Genomic DNA, 26,113 nt, shown 5'->3' on the forward strand with positions numbered 1-26,113 from the left:
TCAGAAGCTAAAATTTTCAACAAGTAGCCCCTCGGCAGTTTGGTTTTTATGCTATTAGAGTACCGCTGAGAAACAAGATCATGCAATTACATGTGAAATGAAGAAAGCAGCAATGTGTTGGTGCTACTTATTTTGCTTCTAGGCTGTCTCAGTTAAGGGTGGTTTGAACAGGGGGTTAATTTATCACTGTGTTTAAGGAAATTTAGCCAGAAACGGCATATCGTCTCTAGGTTCTATCTGCAGAGATGGAATACAATTCCCAGGCATGTTTCCTCTCCTATGCATACAGATGACAGACTTGCAGAGACTTCACATCTAGCCTAATGTTCAGTAACAGAATAACAGTTGAGCTCAGAGGATGGTACCCTACCTGGCCACACTTTACCTGGAGGTCAGTAGCAAGTGTTTTGTCCCAGGGCCTGTCCCACTTATCATCTATGTCAATGACCTGAAAGAGTTGTTTTAGTACACTTCCCAAGTTTGGGGATGTGACCAAACTGAGGGGAACAGTTAACATGCCAGAGGGCAGGGCTGCTTCACGGGGAGACCTAGGCAGGGTCAACAGCAGCCTGATCAAATTTAACAAAGATAAATACAAAGTCCTGCACTGAGGAAGGAATAACCCCCTGCACATGAGTGCAGGCTAAGGACTGCCTGGTTCGAGAGCAGCTCTGCTGAAAAGACCACACAGGGTGATGCTGGACAGCAAGCAGAATATGAGCCATGCCTGTGTCTTGGCAGCAAAGAAGGTCAACAACAACCTGGGCTGTATTAACAGAAGCACAGGCAATGGATGGAGGAAAGTTAATGGATGTCGAGTTAAAGGGGATAACTAATCACATGTAGATACTTCATCCAGTTCATTCAGTACAAGACACCCACTGAGGACCTGGAGTGAAGGGACATCAAGATGGCTGGAGGTGGGAATACCTCTCCATTGAGGAAAGGCTGAGGGAAATGGGCTTGGTGAGCCCAAGAACAGACAGCTTTGGGGGGAGCATAGCAGCAGCCTGCCCTAGAGGTCATTGAGAAGACAGACCCAGGCTCTCCCTAGAGGTGGGAGAACAGGAGACAACAGGCTTCAGTTGATGCAACAGATGTTCTCACCAGGTATAAGGAAAACAATTCTCAGGACAATTAGTTCTTAGAACTGGTCACCCAGTTCTAAGGTTGCATGAACTGCATTCCCAGAGGTTTCCAAGACTGGACAAAACTTTAAGCAGTATGGCTTAAATTCAATAGAGTGCTGCTTTGAACAGAAGTTGGACTATAGACCTCCTAAGATCCCTTCCAACCAGAATGGTTTTGTAATTCTAAGAAAAAACACATCACAATGCTGGATAAAGAGGTTGCATCATGAATGAAGTGACTCCTTAAGTAAAACTCATAGCTAAGAGATGCAACATTTTGGCAGCTGAGCCCTTGAACAAAGGTTTTCACTGACACCTTTCTAGAATTACAAATAAAAACTAAGATTTGGTGGTTGGATTCCAAAGAAGTGTTTTGAACTAAGCAAACTTTGTGTGTCTGTTAAGATTTCTCAAGTTTTGTAGTCACTGTTAGTGACAGGGTAAACAAGTAACTATATTATTCTAGGCTGTTTTAACAGTGCCAAGCAACCCCATGGTGACCAAAATTCCTGCACACTAACAGCTGTTATAAGTACTAGAATATTTCTGAAAAGTCAAGGGATTACATGTTGTGCTTTCCTTTATCCAGAAGATCAAAAACCAGTAATGAAAACAGACCTTTTCCTCATCTCAGGCATGGGACAATGGAACAAATTTGGATGGGGGGGAGAAGTTTTTAATTAAACAGTTGCACTGAAACTTTTTTTTTTTTGACCCTTCACTTGGCTGTTTCTCCCACTGAATTTTGAAAGGGAAATACGACATAGGGCCATAAATGCAGTCTCCAAAGACAAAGATTCTGCATGTCTTAGTTGGAATAGCCACTTCTAACAATTAAAATTCACCAGTTCTCTGTGCTGTGACAACTAGAGCCCATCTCAGACAGAAGCAGCTCATACTCCAACAAAGATATGTAGACAACACACTGAATCACAAAGTTGTGTGGCTCAGATGAGACAACAGATTGAAAGGCTCAGGTCTAGGTGGAAGTTTCTCTCCACTCCTTGTGTGCCCCCTCCACAGCAGGGTTAACAGTATCTCAAAAATCATGCCCCAAACTACTCAGTTTGCTTCAGATCACGATCAAAAAGCTGTGGCATTTCACAGGACCTTCTTCAAAAGTTGCTCAGGCAACTCTCCTGTCTCTGCCATACAACTCAAAGTGGCTGTGTGAACAACCACCCAACATTTTCTGCAGCACAGCCCAAAATCTTCTACTTCCTCTTCTTTCAACTTACCACCTTGGCCACCTGGAGGAAGAAGTGCAACTTTCACACCTATAAAGTCTGTCAGTCAAGCCAGCTCTGACCTGGTGAGTTGTCAGATTTCTTTGACACAGGAGCTAGATATAATGTTAATACTCTGTGTTTGGAAGACCACCTTCTGTATCTTCTAGGTGCTTAGCACAAGAGAGTCCTGAACTCGTCTCTAACTTCTCTATTCATTGTTTTAGCTAATATAAGTTTCCTAGAGAAAAAATTGTATGATGTTACTTTTCTAAGCCTACAACTATAATAAAAGAAAAGCAAAGTATCTTCAGTAAAGATTTCTAGGATATTAACTCTTACATGGGCAGATGTTTGATAAAAGTATCCCCATCAACTGCTTTTAGGACGATCCTGATTTAAATACACACTGAAGCCCAATTCCTAAAGAAAATTAACTTTGCTCATTAGATTTTTCCCTTTTCTATAAAACCGTATGACAATTATCAGCAGTGCTGTAACCAACACACTTGTATGACTAAATCATTCCAAGTGAGAAAATACTCATATTGCACGTTTATCCAAGGACCTTCACTCCCACACCCTGTCTTTTAAACACCTGCAAGAGGTGTTTATTACTTCACATATACCTGTGAATATCATCCCCTGTAACTAAGCCAGGCACTTAAACCCCAACATAAGCCAGTATGTTGTCTGAAATACAAAAGTGGGTGGTCTGCCACAGACATGGTCTCTTTCCTATATCAGATTGCCTCACCTGCAGCTAAACTCAGATAGATGATGGGAAATATGTGCAGCTCAGGCAAAATATTTAATTCAGAGTGTGCATCCAAGGTCAGGTAGTAGGAAGGGAAGATGATCATCCTCTCTTTTCTTTTTGGCAGAAGAGGAATAAAGGCAGCCCCCCACAGTCCTCTGTGTATAGATCCAAGATCAAGAGGAAGCAGTGCCTTTCTGAGCCTCTGCATTGCCCCAGAGGCTGCTCTACCCTCTGTCCTGTAGTTAGGAGTGGAAATAAGCAGGTGATCAGCATTCAAACTTTGTTTGATTTGCATAATTCTTGATAAATCTCTCCAGTTTCTCATTATAACTGAATTAACGGGGGAAGGAAGGGGAATCCCTTCAAAAGGCTTTTCAGACTGTCCCCTACAACAGATTTATCAGGGAAACACTGACAACAGTACAGCAGCGGGCAAGAAGCTGACTTTGTGATTACTGTCAGGTAACAGTCATTACCAGCCTACTATCAAACTAAAGGGCTCTCTTTCATAGGGTTTGCAGAGACCATCCCATCTAGTGTAGTATCAGCTTTGTGTTTATTAAATTTGAAGATGTGACAAGGCTGAAATAAAGTGACATTATGCCAAAGAACAAGAGCTCAAAGTGATCTTAAACTACAGAAAGTACTCTGGCAAAGCCTCATGGGTCATTCCCAGGTGACGAACTTAAGAACAATCAATAGCCTAGAAATACGAGTCCTGAGAAGAAACTGAAAGAACTTAAACTCTCCTCTTAACCCTCCCTAAGCAACATAGGTCGTCAAATATAGAGAAGGCTGTTGCAGAGAACAGAAAAATACGTTCTGCATTCAGCTGCTGAATAGGACAAGTAGTAATTGGCAAAAAGTACAGCTTAGTGCCTAACGTAGCACATTGTTTTCTGTTTTCTCCTCAAAGATCCCTACCAGATTCCCAGACGTAGCAGGCAGTAACGGATTTGTGCATGCTTAGTGTTCTGCTAGCATTTTTATAGCTATACATTACTTTTATAGCACTACATTAAGCTGGGATTCTTGGAGGATGCTTGAGGTAGAAGACTGTATTTCAATATATTTTAAATGTCTTTACTGTTGATTCACCTTACTTCTAGAATTCTTTTCACTGTAACTCCAGCTCATTCCTCCATTTCCTCTTTACATCTTGGCTTTATGAGAAATATCTATTCTATATAACCCTAACTTAATTGCAATAGTTTTATGGTTTTTTTTTCCTTTCTAAAACCCACAAGTTCTCCACCTATCTTCTTCATATCCTTGGTATTCAAAAATAAGCTCCATCTTAAGCAGGTACCATTCATCAAGATTAGTTTTTACACTGCATCTCTAGTTTAAAGAACAAACAACCCATACAGCTTAGCTGTCTTATTTGAAGCAGTGACACAAGCTACTACAGATCCTCAGGACAAACAGTTAGGTGTGCTATAAGATTTGCAAACATTTTCTCACAGTCACAGTCAGTCTCCATTCTTTTAAAGAAACAAAGTTTTCTTACAAAATATGCAGATGGGTGAAGACGGCTCAAAGCTTTCCTGCACTGACAAATCTCAGTGCAGAACGTGAAGTCACTTTGCAACTCTCATCCAGAAATCCTTTCCCATTACTACTTCTGCTTGGGGAATCTGAAACATCGGAAGTCTCAGCATAACTATGAGACTTCATTTTTCACTTCCATCAAGAAGTGAGGAAAAGCAAACCCTGTTCAGCAACATCCCTTTTGCCTTTGAAAGAGCTAAAACAGACCTTCCTTCCCACACGTTTCTGTCCCCGAAAGCAACCTGCAAGTCTCACAGCAAAGCTAGGAATACACATTCACAGCATTTTTCTTGCTTTCTTTTCTCACACAACAGGTTCACACTTCACAGGCTGGGCTTTTAGTCTACCTTTTTTGTTACCAAGTTCATCAGCACTGTCTGTTTATCTGCTCCATCCAAACTAAGAAGGAAACAAGCCTACAGAAGATAAGTAGGAACTCTTCAACAGCTACCTTCCTGCTGAGCCAGCAATTGCCATTTTTGGCACCATCTGTGTCCTGGAAGTCTGTTCTCTAGTGTTTTATTCACTAAACACTGATAAAATATTTGGAAAGAAAAATCTCTTGAGGCATCTTCTACTTTTAAAATGTTTTAAAAGAAAGAAAAAAGTAGGTGATATTGCACACCACAGAGAACTTGACTCAAATCCCCATCGTGTTACATCAGAAACAAACTCCAGGTACTTCAGTTTTAAATCACTACATCTTCCTTCCAGAAGGCATGAAATTTTGTCTTGCAAATACACCTCCAGTGCTGAATGCACACAAGCTAAGTAAGAGAGTACTTGCCATTACAAATTAAGAGCAAAATCAGTATCTTACAGACTGCTGTTCAGGAAAGAGTAATAGAGATCTATTTACTTTCCTGCAGCGACCAGAGAGCCAGGGTAGTTGTTTCCAGTGAGGAAGAGATGAGACTGGTATATGTGGAGAAAGAAAAAGGTGGTGTGCCAAATCTTTCACCAGTCACGATTCTTAGGACCAGTCTGGACTTTGTATTTGATGAGTAGGGAGAGAAATGAGGAGGGAGGGAAAGTGATAACCACGTACTATCACTAAAAATGATGCACTAACTGTTTGAGGGTTTGCCTCATAAAAGACTTTGTAACAAGATAATTTTTTTTTTTTTAATAAAATCTGATCATGCATGTGTTCTCCAAATTACTAAACTGATACAGTAACCTCTATAGGCAAATTATATGCAAGCAAAACAAAAGGGAGAAGATGCACACCAGAAGTGATGATGCTTTTATGGAACATGGTCACTGATCCAGAGTCCTCAAACACAGACTGTCCAGTGAAGGAAGGGGGAAGATGCAAATGACCTCCTGGATAAGTAGAGAACATGATCCTGGATAATCACCTACCAGTCCAGACTCCAAATGCAGCCTGAGGAAAGTTCTAAATTTTCTTGGTTCAGACAGAGTTGCCACCTTCCCCCCACCTCCTAGCTGGGCAAGGAGTACAAGAGTACCCAACCCACACATAGAGGAACCTGCAGAACCTTGCCAAAAATCTTGAAGTTCAAATTAATCACCAGACAAGTTTTGTACAAACTTAACCTTGAATGACTTGGAATAAATTAGAATTTTATCTTTTACAGCTGCATTTTTCAAGTGAGCTCTTCAGAATAGCAACCTTGTGGTTTTGTTTCAAAGTATTAACTCAGCAGATTACAGTAGGTCATTATCTGCCTCTTTTTCCACCACTTAAACCTGACTATGGTCTAAAAGAGTTATCTTACCTTTTTTACTTACACCATAATGGTCTGATAAGCACACAGTGAGATCTTATATTACACAGAGGAAACAACTACAAGTCCAATTGCTATGGCTGGTTTTAAGAGTCAGTATTTTGTTCAGTAACTTCAAACCATGTGAAGGAGAACACTAACTGAAATATTTTTCTCAAAAAAAGCCAACCAGAAAAGCAAATAAATAATTTGAATTTATGTATTTGGTTAATGAAAGTCTTGCTAATAAATGCTTGTTACTCTGTGGCCATTTACACCACTGTTTCCCAATCTATATGGAATAACTATGGGTCAAGTATCCTACCACATGAGTTTTCAGAATACCCAGTTACTTCTGAGGGGAAGTCAAAGATTCTTTATCACCAAAGTTCAGTGTTTTCTCTCTTCTATGCTACTAAAGGCACTAGATTTTACTAAATAGGCATGCATGTCTCTTAGAAAGATAAGAGAGTACACCAGTGGAACAGTTTCAAGGTTTTCACCAGAAACTAATTTACTCCAGCATTTCATGAATCTCAAAAGGCAGCTTCCACCTGCATGGAGAACAAAGGACCTGTATTAATAATGGGGCACCTTCCTCAGCTGATGCATCTCAAAACATTCTCAATTCAAATTAAGTTTCAATATTCCCTGAAATTTTTTTCTGGTTTTGAAAACCAGGAGGCAGAACTATTATCTGTGGTGCTCAGGAGTGGGAGTTACTACCAAATTCTGTTACACTTCACACTACAAGCACTTCAGCTACATTGCTGTGGGACCAGCACATCCCTACCACGCTTCCAGATCTGCTTTCTCCAAACCTGACAAACTGCACTTGAGAACATTATAGATGCCTTCCTTATTATAAGAGTGCTAAGTAGGTGGTTGGTTTGTTTGGTTTTTTTTATAAGCCAAGGACCATCTATCTCTGTGCACAGAGATGCTCGCTGGGTCCCAGTCCCACGTGGCTCAAGGCATGCAGGTACCACTGTGTGACAAACTGGCAACAAGAACAGCTGTGAAGCACCGAACTAGAGGCATGCACACTGACTGCTGGGGACACTCCTGTGGGCTTCCCATGGAAAAAGGTTGTTTCTATAAAGATCAAAATCAAAGTAAGACAATTACTTCAACTTTTGCAAAGAATGACACTGTAACCTTACTAAGAGTGGCTATACTAAGGGAGGAAACTTCACAAGAACAATAATCTTCACATATCTCTATGTCACAGTAAAAGGAAAGGTGTTGCAGGGTACTGTGTTTTGTATTTCAATATTGAACACACATGAGGGCCAATGGATTAGCTAACCTAGGGACCTCTTTCATCAGTTGTTTTTTGGTTTGGTTTTAAGGATTTCACACCCATTAGAAGTCAGTCTTGATTCAAGAAATTAACAAAGAGGTGATGAGGCAAGAAAATTGGCACAGAGGGACTATAAGACACCATTTAAGTAAAATCACTCCAGCTGACACACATGCACACTAACACACCATCCCCTCAGAAAATATTCTGCAAGAACATTGCTTCAATATAAATACCTCTCTGTATCTATAAACTTCCACTCTCCCTACCAAGACTTGTTTTAAGGAAGAATCAAAAGCTTTCTTACAGAGCTCAAAGGAAGTTTTTTCAAGGATTTTAGCATCAATAAAAGATACCAGAGCCCAAGGTAAACTGACATAAGACAATTCCCTGATGAATTTAATCACCAGTTGTTGTATTTTATCATCAGCACTGTTTTGCAAGTATACAAATCTTACCTGCTTAAGTGCAGAGGTGCCAGACCACCAGCACTTACAAAATTTTAGAAAGTTAGTGAACAAACTGTACTTGGCAAGCAGCCCTGATGTTGCAAGAGAATCAAAAAACTATTGTAGAAGTTTTGAGGTCTCTAAATTTTGGACTCAAAGGATCAGGTCTGTACAAATAACTTGAGGACATCCAGGGAAGACTGAGATTATGTTAATAGGGACAATTTTAACTCTTCCTTGGGAGTGTTAGGAACATACAATGTTTTTAAAAAGGCAGACAAAAGAGAATATCTGAGACCAGATGTCACCACAGAAACTGCAGCAATACAGAAGAAGAAAATAATTTAAAAATCAGGAAATACATAGGAAACAGGGTAGATATCTGTAATACATAGGCAGAATTAGCTACAAATGTGTAATGAGGCATAAGCAGGTAGAAGCATTTTTTAGTACTCTGCTCAACAGTGCTGACATCGCTCTTTATTCACATCTCTGAATTGTATGCCTCTGCTCTGATACTGTTCCTACACAAAATCCTCAGAGGAATTTGGTACCAAAAAATAAGTTAACTTTAAAATTAGTCACCCTCAACCATTTCTATAACTACTCTTCCCAGAAGCTTGGCAAAAAAAATATTTATGTATTTGAAAGAAAAGGTATTGGGTGGATACTGTTCAGCAGAGGGGTGCACAAGGTTTGGGAAGTACAGAGGAAAAGCTTATATAGACAGCAGACACTAGAAAGGCAGACTGAAGCAATGAGAGGCAATGTGGGCTGGAACCTTACAGAAACCCTGTAGTTTGACAGCCTAGGTTAAACAGACCAATGCCTTCATTTTTCTTCAAAGCTAAAGAGCAATCAAGCAGTGCAAACAAAGAAGTTGCTGCAGATGGAAAGTTAAATGAAGGCAGACCAAACCTGCTGGAGAACTGCTACCAGAGCTATATCCTCACACCCTCCACCCTCTAATCTCCCTCAGGCAAAAGGATGACTTATCACTAATAAAACATGAAAACAACATTTTAAACACACATACACAGTAGAAAAAAGAAAACAAATCTGTTCTTATGGTAGTCCATCTACTGTAAAAATTAGAACGCTATTAGTGAAGTGCAGCAAGTATACGCTATACTGATGATAGGCAATAACCATAATAGCACAAACGAACAATTTGCCAAAATGCCACCACTATAGAGGAGCTAGGAAAACACAAAAACAAAAATCCACCACCCAAAAAGAAAAAAGAAAAAAAGAAAATCAGCATTAAGTTTCTGCCAAGTATTTAAATATAAACTTGTTTTAAGTTTATTGAACTCATACACCAAACACCAGGTCCAAAACGGACAAGCTTTCAGTCAAAGAGAGTGAGTGCGTCAGGAAGTCAGCATTCACCAAAGAATCCATTTCAACATTTTTTATGGTTAGCTTGGAGAGCAGAAATGAAGGCAGTTATCTGAATTGCTTAGAAGGCTCTATTGTTCCCTCTTCCAAAGGATTTTTCCCCAGAACAGAATGGGTGGTGTGTGCAAAGCAAGTAAAAGGTGGGGGAAGGGGAAAAGTACTGTGGATAAAGAGAGAAACACAAACAGTTTTTAAGCAAAGATATATTTTTTTTTAAGTAATTTCCTACCTCCCACTGCAAGTGAGGCGGGATATTCCTGATCTGAAGCTTCCGACTCCTGCAGATAAATTAAAGAAAATAGTATTTTTAAAAAAATAATTGAAAAAAAAATTTAAAAAAAAAAAAGAAAACATCATTGCAAGACTATACATAGCAGTGTCATACATTTAAACATCTGTCATACTAAGAGGGGCAAAACCAAATACACAACTCAAAAAAACCCAACAGATCGCCGAGGGGGGAATGTCAGGTCAAAACCATTTCAAGTCCAAAGAGCTGTTACAGAAATACTTGTTACACATTTGACAGCTGTTACATTTCATGAAGTCTCCACTTTTCTTGGAGACTATATTTCTATTTCAGCTTTAAGGCCTTCAAGTATCTAATTCCCTCTGTTATAAATGGGTGTGATAATCCCATATATTTGTGCTGGGTTCTCCTTCACACACTTTAGGAATTTTTTTGTTATTTTGTTTTGTGAATCCACCAGGAAAATACTTCAGGATTACAAATTTGAATTCATACATTTGCTTTGATACTAAATTACCAAAAAGCTTAATGATGGACTATTTTCCAACATTTACACGACTAACATTCTTCCTCCCTGATTGGGAGGAGAGGGTAAGAGTCTAGTAAATTCCTTGTATTTTTACCCCAAATTTACATCAGTTTTCACTTATCTAGTAAACAAAACGTTCGCTTTGAAGTGCTACTGCGAAGCCTGGCAGTGTGCTGGCTGCCTTCACAGCCAAGTCCTTTGTCTCGTCCCTTCCCCCAAAGTGAGAGAACAAATAGATGCCTGAGATGCCACAAAACCCTTGGGATTTACAAGAATGTGTAGATTAACACAGTTTCGGCTGGGCTCAGGTAGGGTGAGCTAGTAGGGTCAGCCTGCCCATCCTGGGAAGCTCTGGGGACAGGAGAGGAGACAACAGAGAGAAGTCTAGTTTAGAAGGTCTCAGTTACATTTTGGTTTACCAAAGCAGCTAAAAAAAGTGTCTTGTGTCCAAATAGTTTTACTTCACATTTTAATTGCTTAATACTGACCTCTCACAGAAAAAAAAAAAAATGCTTCACACTTTAAGGACTTTTTGTAACAGTTAAAACTTATTCAAGCCAGGTAAGTCCTGCAGCAAAGCAAGTTTTAGAGGTGTTCTCATCTAGCAGTAAAAACAAAAGCTTTCCTTTTCCCCTCAAATCCTTTAAAAATACACTCCTTTCCCTAATACCACCACCTACCCAGGCCTGGAGTGAGTGTTTTACGTCTTGAAATGCTCTTCTCAACAGGTTTTGTCCAAGGCACAGCTGGAGGTTACAGCACAAAGCCACCTTGCCCAAACAGCTCCTCATGTGGCAGTATCAACCCCCAACACTACAGCAACCATGAGATCAAGCGACAAACGTGCTTTTTTGCCAGAAAAGATGAACACGTCTAGGTTGTGCAGCATTTCTCAGCTGTTTTCACTCCCTCTCAAGCAAGTAGGAGCACATTTCAGCATTTGATCATATAAATAGGCAAGGAAGGGAGAACAAAAACCCAAACCACACACAACCCCATTTTAAGGTTTTGTTTTCAATAAAGCAAGGAAAGTCCAGAGCTGCTTCACTGAAAGCAGAAAGTTTCCTTGAAGTCTGCAAGGTTTTCCTTAAACTCAGCTAGCAATAATGCTACAAAACAGTTGCCCTAAAGTGGTGATATACTGCTCTGAAATATCAAAATAATCTCACACAGCAACCTGAAACTTCAAGTTGGGTCCTAAAGTAGAACATAAAAGGGGTTGTTCATTCAATATTAGAAATACTGGGAAATTTTAATACAGCAAAACCCCAAACCACAAAACTGGCAGCTAATATGCTATTCAATGCACTTCAAACCACGTTGTGCCATTACTCTCTCACACTTGTAAATTCAAATTGAAATTCATGAGTTTCACAGCAAGGAGTGTCACTCACAGAAGGATCCAGCAGCTCTGCCTGCCACCACACCAACAACAGGTCTCACCCCAGCTCCACACCAAGTTTGGCCACAAATGCTCACACTGAGCTGTGTATATCCACTGGTGAGAAAGGGAGGGCAGAAAAGTCCCTTCCAGAAGCACTTATGTATGTTTTCCTTCTGAAATTAAAGGTGAGGTGGTAGTTGTGTGAAACCTGTATGCCTTCTCTACTGTCCAATACCTGAAAGATGGACCAAAAAGCCATCTCTACTTTTCCTCATCTCTTGTTGAGGACTAACACAAGGTTTGGAGGTGGTTTTTTCCTTCCCATGTGACTTCAAGGGTCTGAAAAGTTCAATGCAATTTAGAACTTCTGCCAGCCAACAGAAATAACTTGGACATCCTAAAAAGGAGGACTAAGGGAGGTGAGCAAGGAAGAAATGGCACCTTAAAGTTACCAATTCCTCTACCACACTCATAAACAGCCAAAGGAAATGGCAAGTCAAGTACAAAACGGGTACAGTCCTGCTGTGCACCTCAATTTATGGCAATAGTGAGACACCTATTGTACAAAACTGAAAGGTCACTTAAAAAATACAAGACTGTTATACACACCATTTAATTTGGAACTATTTATACCTTCACCAGTTTCTTAGCTGCAAGTAATTTTAACTTGTCACCCAGGGCACAACTTTGAAATCTGGTGTTTGCTGATGCATGTAAAAATGTACTCTTATACATTATTTCTGTATCACACTTAGCAATAAGGAAAAAATATAACTGAATAAAGCTTTGCATGGCCAAGAGAGGAATCACACAGAACCAGTGTAAGATAGAAGATCATAGACAGCTTTGAGATTTCCCCATTTCAGTTACTATTAGCCCCTGTTAAAAAAGACATCTAAATATATCCCTTAAAATTACCTAGAAATACTCAAAGCTTGTAACCCCTTTCCCCCTCTGCCCTTCTCCACACACAGAAAGAATAACTAGAAGTGACCAAAGTGTTTTTTTTTGTTCCCAGGACCAGAACGAGCACTGAACAAGCAGCAAGCAGATGGAGACAGAATCTCCCACGTGCTGCGATAACCTGCAGCTCCTCCTCAGAGATCGCTCCCTCCCGTCCTTTTCCTGCATTTCGGCAGCCCCGTACATCTTCTCGCTGCAAGGCAGCACGAGTAATTTTGCAGGCACTCTATTGCTTGCATGTGAGCACACAGAAAATCAGCTCTCAACTTCAGGAAAAATCCCAAACCAAATGCGAGCGTATAGCAACGAGTAAGGGACAAAGCTGAGTCCTGACTGAATTTACCAGCAACAGCTTCCACGAGTGTGAGTTCTGATTTCAGAAAGCACACTTTTGCACAGGGTCAAAATTCCACAGCATAGGTGGGGAAAGGAAAAGTACGGAAGCATCTTCCTGGAAATACACTCCCATCTCAGACACTGTCAGCTCTTCTAGGATGCTATCTTCTGTCCTCCTCATGACACGGTTTTCTTAGCTAAGTATGGTTTAAGCAAAGATCCTACAGCTATGTAACCCAGGCAGCAGACCCCTACAGAGGGTTTTGTTATGTTCTGTTTTGAAGCAACCTCAAGTTTTGTTACTGTACAACTACTTGCAGTCACACTAAGTGCATAAAACAAGAAATAGTCCTCTCTCATCCCCTGACAGTATTTTGTTACCATCGCTGCATTTAAAATATAGCTCACCTAGTCTTAATAAATCCTTAGTAAAACACTACCAGCATCTCTCAATGTAACTCACATAAGCCTTGTGTATGCAGTTTTTCCAGTTTAAGTAGATTTCTTAATTCATTCCTCCTATTCTAAAAAGGCATTGCAAATAGATGTCAATTGAAAAAACTGAGTAAATTATGTTTGCGCTCTGTATCACATGAAGGTTTTTGAAAGCTACCTATGTTCACAGCATGTGAACAGGTGTTCCCATTTGTTTCTCTTTTTCAAAGATACCCAAAACACCTTTAATTGGGCAAGAAGAAAACAGGTTTCTCTGGTTTCTGTGCAAGGTTAGTCCATAAGCAATTGTTTGGCAATAATTGACTTTTCATAAAGGGAATTGCACACATTCTAATTTAAGGAATTGCACACGTTGCAATTCTTCTTTTCAGGTAACAGGTAACAGGATTCAGTTACCTTAAGCCACTGCTGAGGACCATATGCCAACGTATTTATTCTGGGGATGCTGAGACATGGAGCCTTGTGTTTGGGGCACACAAATATCTCTACAACACTGAAAACAGGTAAAACAAAAAGCCATTATTGTGCCCCTTCACAAAGAAAGCAGCATATTTGTGCTAAACGTGTGCACAGAGACAGAAAGAGCAAAGTACCACAAAGATGGATAATTTACTAAAAGCCATCTTAGTGATCTCTGGAGGGGTAATCTCCCTTATGTAAATACAGAGAACAGACATATGCATAGGGACACCCAGTCCTCCCAACCCACAAGAACCCTCAACAAATATGAAACAATATTAGACATGTCTTAGGAAAAAGGTGGTGGGAGAAAGGAGTAAGAAAAGCCATAATTTAGCATTTTCTTTCTTTTATATATACTTTTCTTCTTTCTCTGCCCTCACGATATACACCACTTTTTTCCTTCAACATATCAGTTCCTCTTGAGTTAAAAGGGTCTCAAAATTCTCTATTTTTGCATCCTTGTATTAAATCTCACTACACACTTTCACTAATAGAATCTCACTGTATGCTTTATATGACACTTAGCAAAGGCAAATCACATCAAGTCCACACATCTCCTTAAGGGAAAATAATTTTAAATAACAGAGGATAGATGATTATAAAGCGAAGAATAATGAAGTATCATGCTTTTGCTCAAAAGTCCAAAATTTTTTGTATCTCATAAGTGTGTCAAAATCTGACTATTTCAGAGGGAAACATGAATATCAAAGTGACTGCACTTCCACACAGTTGTAACTACACTCTTACCAGACCCTTCTCACCATCCTCCCTCCGCCAGATACCTGCTGCCTCCTGCTCAAGTCCCATTTCTCAACAATAACACCACTTAATAGACTCTTACTTCAGCAGCCATATGAACTACGCACAACCCTAATGCCTTAAACCCACAAAGCACAAACGTACTCCTTTTAAACAAGAGCCTATGGAAAGAGAGTTAAACATGTTTGAAAGGAGATCAAGTGAACATTGACAATGTTAGTTCATTCAACTGTTTGAACTCAATACCTATGGGATAGAGAGTAAATGGTCTCCCTTTTCCACTCTAAGGAACGTGCAAAGAGCAAGTGCTTATTCATTTCATCCATTCTCGGTAGGTATTGCTACGCTGGTTACCTGGAAAAAGTCTTGGCACCCACAAGCACCCAGTGCTGTTATACTCCCCAGTGCTGTCTCCCAGCTCGTGGTCCTCAGCTCTGACAGCTACATGAGATGCCACTGCAAACCCACTCACTGAAACAACCATTTTTCTCCCTGAGCTACAAAGAGCTGCATGAAGACAAAAATAGTCAGTTCTCAGGCTTACTTCACTGACAACCCAAACCGAACATAGACAGCTGGAGATGAAATATTAAAAAAAAAACAAAAAAAAAAAAACAAAAAAAACACAGCAAAAAAACCCTTCTGCAAACTGTGGCTAATGCCACAAGGCAAGAAATAAGTTCTGTATAACAAGTCCTGACCGGAACAGCCATAGAAGCAAAGTTAGTAACTCCTATAGCCAAATGGAAAACTGTTGGCAATCAACTAATTTTATAAGGTAAATGAAGAGGTGTCTTACTGTTTACTCTGCAGCCAGTAATATAAAAACAGACAAGAAAAAACACACAGAAAAGCTACCCCCCCCAAAAGTTCATTAGTTTCTCCCCCTCAGGTTGCTTCAAGTAGCTGATGTTCGGTCATAACAGAGTGAATCAGTGTTTTTAATGCTCTTCTAATGGGAAGAAAAAGAAAAAGGTTTACAGGACAAAATAAATAATCCTTAACTCTCAATTCATATCAGTGTGGTTGGGGAAAAAAAGCAGCAGTAGGTTTTTAGTTACAAGGTGAAGGAAGGGGGTTCTTATTTTCTTCATGGTAAATGGAGGTGACAATACAGACTGAGCCACTGGAGTGACCTGTCCTGCAAGAGGTGCTGCAGTCTCTGCCTGCCCCCTGACTTCACACTAAAACTGTGTGTTTAAGCAGTCATTTAACTGTTTTTAAGCTGTTCACATTTGATTCCTGAAAGTACCTAACAAACAGCAATAAGTCCATTGACTGGAATCTTGTTGACCAGAAGCACTGACTGAGGAGAGACCTCCCTGCAGTTTACAACTTCCTTCTGAGGGGAAGAGGAAGGGCAGGCACTGATCTCTTCTCTGTGGTGAGCAGTGACGGGACCCAAGGGAATGGCCAGGGGGGGTTTAGGTTGGATATTAGAAAGAAGTTCTTTACCCAGAGGGTGGTTGGAAACTGGAACAGGTTCCCCAGGGAAGTGGTCACAGCACCAAGCCTGACAGAGTTCAAGGACAATACTCTTAAGGCACATGGTGTGACCTTTGGGAATGGTTCTGTCCAGGATCAGGAGTTAGACTTTTTGTTCCTTGTGGGTCCCTCCCAACTCAGCAATTCTGTGAAATAAAGCCTATTGAATGCTCATTCTAAGCCATCTTTTCATATATAAAATTTTATATGTATATACACATGCAATTCTATATCTCAATTTGCTTTTTCCAAACAAGTAATTCTGATAAATAGAAAACCAAAGGGTCACACTTCCTACCTAGAAATAAGGTATTCTGAATTTCTTTCAAAAACCAACTCAGTTTCAGTTAAGTGAGTGTTTATATCAGTGAGTTCGGTTAAGAAGTGTTTATATCACTCCTATTAAAAGGTAATTAATTTCTAGTATATTATAAGGCACACTGATGACACAATTACTATATTTTATCAAATCAAGCCATGAGCTTGCAAAACAGACAGTTCATCTTGATGAACTTACCTTACAGAAGAAAGGAGAATGGTTTCAAATACTGACTTTTCAAGAAACATCATCACTTTTTATTTCTACACATTGCTCTGGACAGCAGAATACTTGAAGAGGAAATGTTATTGCTCCAATTTCAGACCCAATTCAGCAATTCAAGCAGACAAAGCTTGGCTAAGCCACAGGCAAACTGCAGCAATACTTCTCTTTGTGTTGACTCATTATTTAATCCCACATCCAGATTTAAAAGCACTCAGTACTACCACTCAGAGTAGGGATTTTCCACAAAATTTAGACAATTTTTTTCTCAAAGCTCGTGCAAGACATAACAGTTGGCTCCTAACTCACTGTTTCCCTTTCATCTTGCACATACAAACCCACCAAAGCAGCCGCTTTGGAGAGGTGCATTATCTCAGCATTCAGGACAAAAATACTACTCTTGGATTACCTCGCAGATCCCTCTGTGATGATGATCAAATTTCCTTCCAGTGCCTGCGAAAGATCAAGTTTATTTACTATTTTTCACCAGGATGAACAATCAGAAAGCCATCTGTGGGGCCAGTACAACCACACAGCTCCTCTCCCTAAAGCCACCAGCTAAACAACTGGGCAGAGCGCTGCACTCTCCTTGCAGGATTAACTTGAATACCCTGAAAGAGGCTGCTTATTTGTGGACAGACTGGTAGCTCAAGAAGCACAATCAGAAGATTTATACTGACACATCCAAGTTCTTATGTTTATGTGGATTAGCTGGATAGTAGGCTTTCACCTGTTACCATTTGCTTTGGAATTTTAGCTTGACGATTCTTCACGTGACTAATTAGACTAAAAGCTTATATTCATTATTTGTAAATTCCCTTGAGTGGACCATAAAGGCATTTTAAGAAGAAAATTCTAAAGATTCTACCATTACCATAATATTGTTGAACTTCTTGTTTTAAAAAAACCTTTCATTTTCCAGGTGTTGTTAATGAGGGAAGGCTGTCAAGTTTTTTTTAAATTAAAGAATTAAACATTACTTTAAATTTAATGGGAAGTTCTAGTGTCCTTTAGAAAAATGGGTCTATCTTTGTGGCTTGTGGCATTTAAAGCCTCTTCTCCTATGCCAAAACTCTTTGGAGAAACTGAATTTTTTTTTTTTATTGGCTTGATTTTGGTTCCTTCCTCTCTGTTTAATGGGAGGTGGGGGTATGTGTGTTTTTTCTAAATGCCACATTTTCTCTTTCCCTCCTCCTCTGAGCAGGGGTCTCTATTCCTTAAACAAGTGTACTACAGAGCTGATTTTGTTGACCAAATTTTTTCAAGCTATGGTCACTTGCCATTTATTCTCTCACCCTACCACTAACTTGCAATTAACTGGGATGTGGATAACAGTGAAAACACTAAAGAGCTGTGTGAAAGACTGAAAATAACACTTTTAAATGCAAAAGTACTTCTAATCATGGAAAAAAATTTGTCTGCTTAATATTCTAACCAGTGTGAACTACTAATCCTTTAACGATGGGGCACACTCATCTTTTATCTCTCCTCCTCACCTCTCCTTTCCTTCAGCCACCACAATAAGTAAAGGCTTCTTCTCTCTCATTACCTGTTTTCCCAGTGCCCACAGGGGCTACTGCTTGAAGCAATACTCCCATTATGAGCTGTGAAAGTTTACATCAGCTGTAAGAAGCAGCTCCAGATTGAAACTTGCATACAATGTGCCCCTCCAAATACATGACCAGTCTAAGGGCTGGGGAGCAGTAGATTAAAGAAAAAAAAAATCCTTTTCTGTTCTCTCTCCCACCCTCTTTTTTTTTCCCCTTTAATCTCCAATGAATTCAGCTCCTTTTAAAGAGCCCAAGGAGGAGAAGGAAATGGTGTCAAAAAGATACACTGTCATTTCTGAAGCAAAAGAGTGTACCAAGACTGCAATAATTAAAAGCCAACATGGTACTTTGTTCTAAGCAGCTGCTGGGTACACCCTCACAGTGTTTTTATTTTGCACATCTTCTCTACTACCATCTCTTACTCCACAGAAGTTTACAAACCAGTTAGAAACCTGATGGAAATAAGTGACACAGATATCACGTACTATGTTAAATTTTGGCAACATTTTTTTGGGAGGTATGGCACCAAATTAGATCTCACCTAACAATAACTCAGTGATTCACCCTTCTCAGACTGAAATATCTAAACAAAATTAGCAGCACTCGTAGACAAACTCAGTAGCCACCATACTGCTGAGACCAACTGCTCAACCACGAGCCTGTGTTTGCAGGGAACATCGGAAATGCTTTCTGGATTCCTTACACCACAGCGATAGACAGGGAGTCGAACCTATTTTGGTCTCTTTCAGGTCATGCTCAAGTGAAGCTAAGGTTGTTCATACTCAGTTTGAGTTCACTGTATGCTCCAGATTAAAAAAATTCAGTTCTGGTTTGGGGGGCTAGAGGAAAGCAAAATAGCAAGAGTTGCTTTCCCTTTGCAGTGTGCAGTTGCAAGACCTCTGTTACACAGTCTCAGCAAGCAGGGAACTTCCATTTGCTACCTTTTTTTTTTTTTTTGCTATTAAATATCCAATTTAAAACATTCAGGGTGGGAACCAGCTACTTCAGAACTTGAACTGAGCATGGCATTAGGGTAGTTCAGGGACTCATCCCACTTCTTCACTGCCTCACTGTTTCACCCCACACAGACTTTTTAAAGACAAGACTGTTTGCTGCCTCTCTTAGGCTACTTCACAAAAACTGACACAAATTGATGTTCAGTTCCTAAAATTATCTCAGTAAATGAAGATTCCTGGGGGGGTTGGGAAATGAAAACACTGAAACACTAGCACTGCTGAAAACACCATCTAATTTCAAAAGGCTTATCTGCTATAACTAGAATAAATGAAAAATCTTTGCTAGTCTAATTTTAAGTGTATATATAAACTTCAGCTACCACACAGGCTCTCTAACATTTTCATGACTCTTCCACGATATAAAAGAACACTAACAGGGGTAACCTACTTCATTTAGGCAACTGTCTATATAACAGTATCTAAAAACATGAATAATCCTGGTGCTTAAAAGAGCAAGATAAACTAAAAAGATAAACTAAAAGCAGAATTAACAGAAGCACAGAGTAAATCAATGCTTTCAAATGTACAGCCACAGTTTCCAGGCTCTTGCCAGTGTGTAGAGCCACTCAAAGAATGCAGAGTGTGTGTGTGCACATGCATGCATGGCTTTCACTCGGCATCTATCCTGACTGAAACTTCCATTCTTATTACTGTTTTTCAGAAATATGTATATTACTCCATTTTGCAAGAGGACATCTTATACTGACATGGTAATTGAACATTTCAGAGATATACTATGCTCCTCAACTGATATTGCAGGGAAGCCTAACAAAGACCTGCAGTTAACTTGCTCACATGACAATTTTTTTTAATTAAAAAATATTTTCTACCTTGCAATCTCAAGACAAGTCAAGAAAAAATTAAAATACTGGAAAGACAAATAATTTCTTTCAAATCTTCTAGATCACACTAACAGGTATAGAGTAGAATACTTTACCAGTTTTACAGCAGATATATCAAGTCCATTGTAAATTTTCTATTATCTTCGCTTTAAAATAAATAATGTCTTCCATTTGAATAGCTTCAGTACAATAACCCTCGCTCATACAAGTTGAAAATAAAACAGAAACTTTCAAAGTATAAACTGATGCACATTATAGCTAAGACTGCACGGATACCAATTTTCACTTTGATGCTCTAGTACTTATTTCACTAGTACACTTTGTTGAACTAATTGAATACCAACAAGAAGAAAGAGCACTCAAATGCTGGCCCTTACTAATGGCAATTCCACGTGGCCTTAAACTGATTAAGTGACCTAAATCAGATGAGATATAACACCTTCACTGGAGGAGTGCTAGAACATGTGGGGTTTGTACTGGCACCACCAAATAGTTTCCCTTCCTTTCTCTTGCCCTGTCAAAATCCAAAAGTCACCAGATGTGAATACTCTGCTTTGTCATTTTTATGCTGAATATCACTAGATGCAGAAATTTTTAAAAAGTGACACTGCTTTTTCTGTAATTAAGTTACTTGCAAAGAGAAACAAATTCAGTTTATGGTTTCCAGACATTAATTTCTTTTTACTAATTTTCTCTGAAGAATTCCCACCCCCAAAATTAAATCATACTTAATTACACAAAAACCTGCATGGAGAGAACACTTCACAGCTGTGATTTCAGCTAATAGTTACCTGTTATTTAGAAGAACTGCACATTCTCCTCTCAAAAAAAATTCGTCCCTTTTAAGTACAGAATGAAGTATAGAAAGCACCCTCTTTCAGCTATTATGTAAAAACAAATAATATCCACACTTTGCACAAGTTTTCTGTTTTAAGGTTTGATCTAAAGACTGGTTACTAAAAAAAAAAAATTTAAAAACAACCGTGCAAAGTTGTCTTTTTTTTTTTTTTTTTTTTTTTTTAGAGCAACAATTTGGCCAGGGTAAGTAAATCTATACTCGTAATCCACACGCACAGCAAATAATTTGTACTGAGAAAGTTAAAACATCACAGCTTGTGTGTAAATTGCAATTTTTTATATTTATTTAATAGAAATACTGTTAATTATCTCTTTCATTAAACTTTATTTTTAAGAATTACCAAAACAATCTTCTGTGCTTTTGTCATAGCAGCTTTGATTTGTGCACACAGGCTTACATAGTATAATATATGAAAGCCATCCCTGAGCTTTCATACCAGGGCTTGATTAAAGCCTTAGAGTATCATTTCATTCTGTTCAACTGGAAAAGTCAACAACTAAAATGCAATTGTTCACTGACTTAAAATTATGCAATATTTCAATTCTACAATTTCTTTCAAAGGCAAGCTTTGCTGAAAAATTCCTTATATACAAGAGGTGTAAGTATTTTCTTTAGCAACCCTTACAGGTAATATTTAATAATTTTCCCCACTTCAGTAATACTATTAAAAAATCTACCCTGACTTTGAGTAGTGACATATAAAGCAATTATAGGATAGACATTATCACCTTTTAAAAAACTTCATTATTTTTCATTTTTCACCAAAAGCAGAATATAGAGCATGCTTTGAGGACGAAGATCACAGCAAGCATTAACTTTTTCACTGTCACTGTAGATTTGAATACACTGCCATGACCCGGGAACAAAAAATAGAGTTTACATTTCTGCACTGGTAACCACACTCTTTACATAGCATTTAACATTGACACTATTTTAGTTCACTTTGTATTAAACTGAGCAAAACTGTAAATTTGGATAAGGTAGTTCCAATGCAGAGAAAAGTCCTATATCATGCTACAGTTAACCAGTTGAAACATAAGTATAATGTACAAGTTAATCATCATTAATGTCAAGATTATTTGCATTTAGTGACTTGCAGTTTTCAAGGGCATAGCATTTTGCTGCTTATTTAAATCCAGATTAGGAACAAAGTTCACATGAATGATGATGATAATTTTGACCAAGTTTAATAAATTATTTAGCAGATAATTACTTCAAATTTAGTTTGTATACAGATGTTCAAGCTTATTATCACACCAAGGCAGTAATTACTATCTTATTTTTACAATCATACAGTACTGATTTATAAATAGAGATACCTAAATTAGGTGGTACTTGCTCCCACCAGTAGATCAAGTTGCTTTTACCTGAGACCACAGCGTAGTATAGTTTAAATACACTTTTCAAAGCTTTTAAATTCAGCTGTTCCATCTGAATACAGATATGATCAACAACTGAGGGCTTTAAAAAAGACCTAGAGAAAGCTAAAATAGCAAGTTAAAAAAAAAGCTTAAGGGCCTACGATGCTATAAAATTCACCCACAGTTACAAGTCATCCTTCTTTAGGGGTTACTAACCATTTTTTCCTAGAACTACTAAGTATATCTTCTTCACTCATCTGCCCCACGATCATTCCCCAAGATTTCAGCTTATTTCAAACAGCTCCATGCCCAGTACTGGACTATACAATGAGACACAACTACCAGTAACAACCAGAACTGGAGCTACCAAAAGCCTCAAAACAAAACAATCGCTCCCTCCCTCTCCTCCCCCAAACCTCAAAGACATGCTTTAATAGTTTGTAACCACATGCACGTTATCCACAGAGTGCAAGGAAAGTTCACAGAGCTGAATGTTACAGTGGAAAGAAACAGGTCAGGATACCTGCTCAGCCCCCTCAAACTAGGACAAGCCCTCCTCATATAGCCCCATTCTCACCAGGCAGAGCGTGCACCAAGCCATCTCCAGAAAATTATCACTGCTCAAATGCCATTTCTTCCTCTGGAATTTACAGGCTTTCATCATGGTGAAACATGACTAAGTTTTGGACGGATTTTTTCATGCCCTGCCTTTTTGCCTCCCCCCCCCCCCCCCCCCCCCCCCCCTTTTCCCCCCCCCCCCCCCCCCCACCTCCCTTTTCTTCCCCCAGAATGATACATCCACTGACACAAGTTAGAACTATGTCAAAGAGAGGCTTTCTGCAATACGAAACCATGCATGGTTTCCACCATCACTCTCCAGCTAAAAAGCTAAGATAGCTTCAACTTTCATTTGAAAAGCCATTTTTTGAAGCCCTGCAGCACAAAACACAGCATTGCCATACAGAGGGAGACTGAAATAATCACACGTGTGGTGCTGGATCTGAACTGCCCTTCATGTGTTCAGGAGTAGCACTTTCACACGAAGATGCTGAACCTAACATATGCAAAACCAGTAACAGTCATACTAAGTGAGCTGTGTGGGTCAGGTGACATGAGCCCAAGGGCCAGGAAGAAAAGCAACGTACATAAGCTTATTATTTGCCACAGAGGCGACAAAATCCAACCATGGCGACTGAACGCAACTTGGTGATTTTAGCAAAGTTAGTCAAATGCAAAGGTACTTTTAACTCGTTCTGAAATCTCGGTGGGCTCTAGAAATTATAATGACAAATTATCCAACTGTTTTCCCAAGATTACTTTCAAGGAGCAATGGGTAGCTTCAACTATATATAGGTTAAGCACATTCTACATACCTAAAAACACAATTCTGCTCATGCTTTGAGTTTAATTGAACAACTCCCATAAAGCCCAGTTGTACAAAGGGTGTGTACACCACAACTTTAGAGAAGCTTACCATTCTATGTTAAATGCAGAATTTGGGTATATTTACATGCTAACAGTCACTTCTTGTTTAAGAGAGCAACAAGGGTGGAAGAAGGTGTAGAAATCATATAATTTATAAAATTTTTCTCTCAACTGCATTGGAAAAAACTCTGGAAACTTCTAAATAGAGGTATATAACTCACTCTAAGCAAATATAATAAGCAGCAACCCAGAACAATTTATCAAATAGAACAGGACTTCACCCGTTTCTATTAGGGTTCAGATCATCACTGAAGAAAAAGCCTTAGTACTTAATAAATAAAGGATCTCCTACTTTTTGACTACTATAACTTTATGTGGGATTTTTTTTTTGTGGGGGTTAAAATAAAATATTTTAGCAGAATAAGCACTCTGGTGCATCTTCAAATTAACTAGTATTAACAGTATAAGAACAATTTTACACCACTGTTACTGAGCTCCAGAATTAAACTCTGGAAAGAAATTTAACGAGAGCACACAGTTTTAAGAGAAAATAAGAGCTGTCCATTTCTAAATTATTTTGTTCAGGGTACAAAAACGTTGCACGTTACTTAGAAGTATCCTACAATAAAAGCTTCTGTGGAGGTAGAAAGCTCAAACAGGTAACAAACAAGTATTGACATACTCCAGCACTTCTCTTGGGTCAACAGTAGTGCCTCCTGATTAGCAATGGCAGTTTGTAATGCTTTTTAGTTAGTGTAACACCAAGTTATGCTGCTACCCACCACCACCTAGAACTTCCTAAATAACCAAGTTTCTATTAACACAAACCTCACTGTGTAAGAACTCTTGTTGACCAGCACCAGCACCCACTGTGATCGATACCACTGAGACACACTTAGCATCGAACCCCGCTCACTTGACCCTGGTAAATAGCTCCCTCTGCACACCAGACCAATGATTTTCCACAAAGAAAAATGTAGTTCATTCAGGGATCCTGTCCCCTTGGTAGGAAAGACCCAAGTGCTCTTTACAGCACAGCAGGACACAGCTCTAACTGACTAACACCCCAAAGGCAAGGGGGACCCATGCAAGCTGGTGTACAGCTAGCAAAGTCATCTGAAAAATTATTTCTAAATTAGCAATAATATTCCAAGACAGAAAAAATAATTTTCTTTTTTTTTTTTTCTAACCACTACATGTTTAAGTTTGCCACACAACTTTCACCAGAAAATCATCTAAAGCCTGTGTATCAGAATTTTAATTCATATGAGGAAAAAGATAAGGTTTACATTATAAATGTAATCTACTGTCATGGGTTAAACTGCTGCCTAAATTCCTCTAATATCCCACAGATTATGTTTTTCAAGTACAGTCCTAAAGATGCTGTTTTGAAATTTTTACTCTAGATGTAGGAGGAAAAATTCAACTCCTCTTCCATGATGACCAGGAAACCACCACCACATAAAGAGTCTCCCCTATGTGTATTAACTAAATAATCCACTCTATCACTAAATTTCTTGACAACCTGTTCTGTAACTGCTTTAAAATTACTGTTGACTAAAAAAAAAAAAAATAAAAAAAGTAAACACAAAACTTGCATTCTTTGCAAGTTTTCCCCATCAAAGCTAGAGCAGTTTCACCAACTCTGTTTCCCAAAAGTTTCCCAAGAGTGTCCCTACAGCACGCTTAGGATTCCCTCTGATGGCAAGGAACCAGGGGCACAGAGTTTGCAGGATCAGGCCCTATGATGAAAGCTGCTTGGATCAAACACAAAGTACAACTCACTCAAGGTGGGGATCCTCCCACGCCTCCCCTTTCTCATAGATGGCCCTACTGCTATGCTTATTCCTAGAAAATCAGAATCTCACCTTGATCCATGCATGTTAGATATTTAATGAATAATTTCAAATCCAAACACAAGAAACTTTTTACTCCATCTCTAACTGCCCTTTAGTCTGTGTGAACAAAAATTTGTTGGAAAATAATAATAAACTTATTAGTTGGCTGTACAGTTACTTATTTTCCTGAAATTTCATGTTAGATTTCCTTTTGTCAGGAATTTTGATTTCTACACTACAATATTTATAGCTCCTGTAAGATGAAGCAAGCTCCATTTTTGAGGGAAAATCTATAGGACCTGTACAATTAACATGTAAAAATAAAAGATAGTTTACCAAAACAATAAAGCACAGCTATTTTCAAAGAGGAAAAAAATGTATTGGACACATGGTGTAGACTACATATTTTAAAATAGCATTCCTAAAGTTCAGCTGAGCATGAAAGTTAATCTTTCAAAAGTGAACATTCAGCTCCAGTTGCATTCAAGGGTACTGGTATTAGCAAAA

General features: G+C 38.9%; 1 protein-coding gene across 2 annotated transcripts in view; it reads right to left on the reverse strand.

Moving 5' to 3' along the window:
* The window catches only part of IGF2BP3 (insulin like growth factor 2 mRNA binding protein 3), a 114,192-nt gene that overhangs the window by 78,672 nt on the left and 9,407 nt on the right, over positions 1-26,113 (reverse strand). For both annotated transcript variants that reach the window (XM_027895851.1, XM_027895844.1), the window contains one exon: positions 9,780-9,828. In XM_027895851.1, coding sequence (XP_027751652.1) covers positions 9,780-9,828 — 49 coding nt within the window. The remainder of the gene's footprint in view (positions 1-9,779; positions 9,829-26,113) is intronic.

Source organism: Empidonax traillii, unplaced genomic scaffold (genome assembly GCF_003031625.1).
Source record: "Empidonax traillii isolate 1590-97213 ecotype Southwest subspecies unplaced genomic scaffold, ASM303162v1 scaffold17:size2698205, whole genome shotgun sequence".
Taxonomy (NCBI): domain Eukaryota; kingdom Metazoa; phylum Chordata; class Aves; order Passeriformes; family Tyrannidae; genus Empidonax; species Empidonax traillii.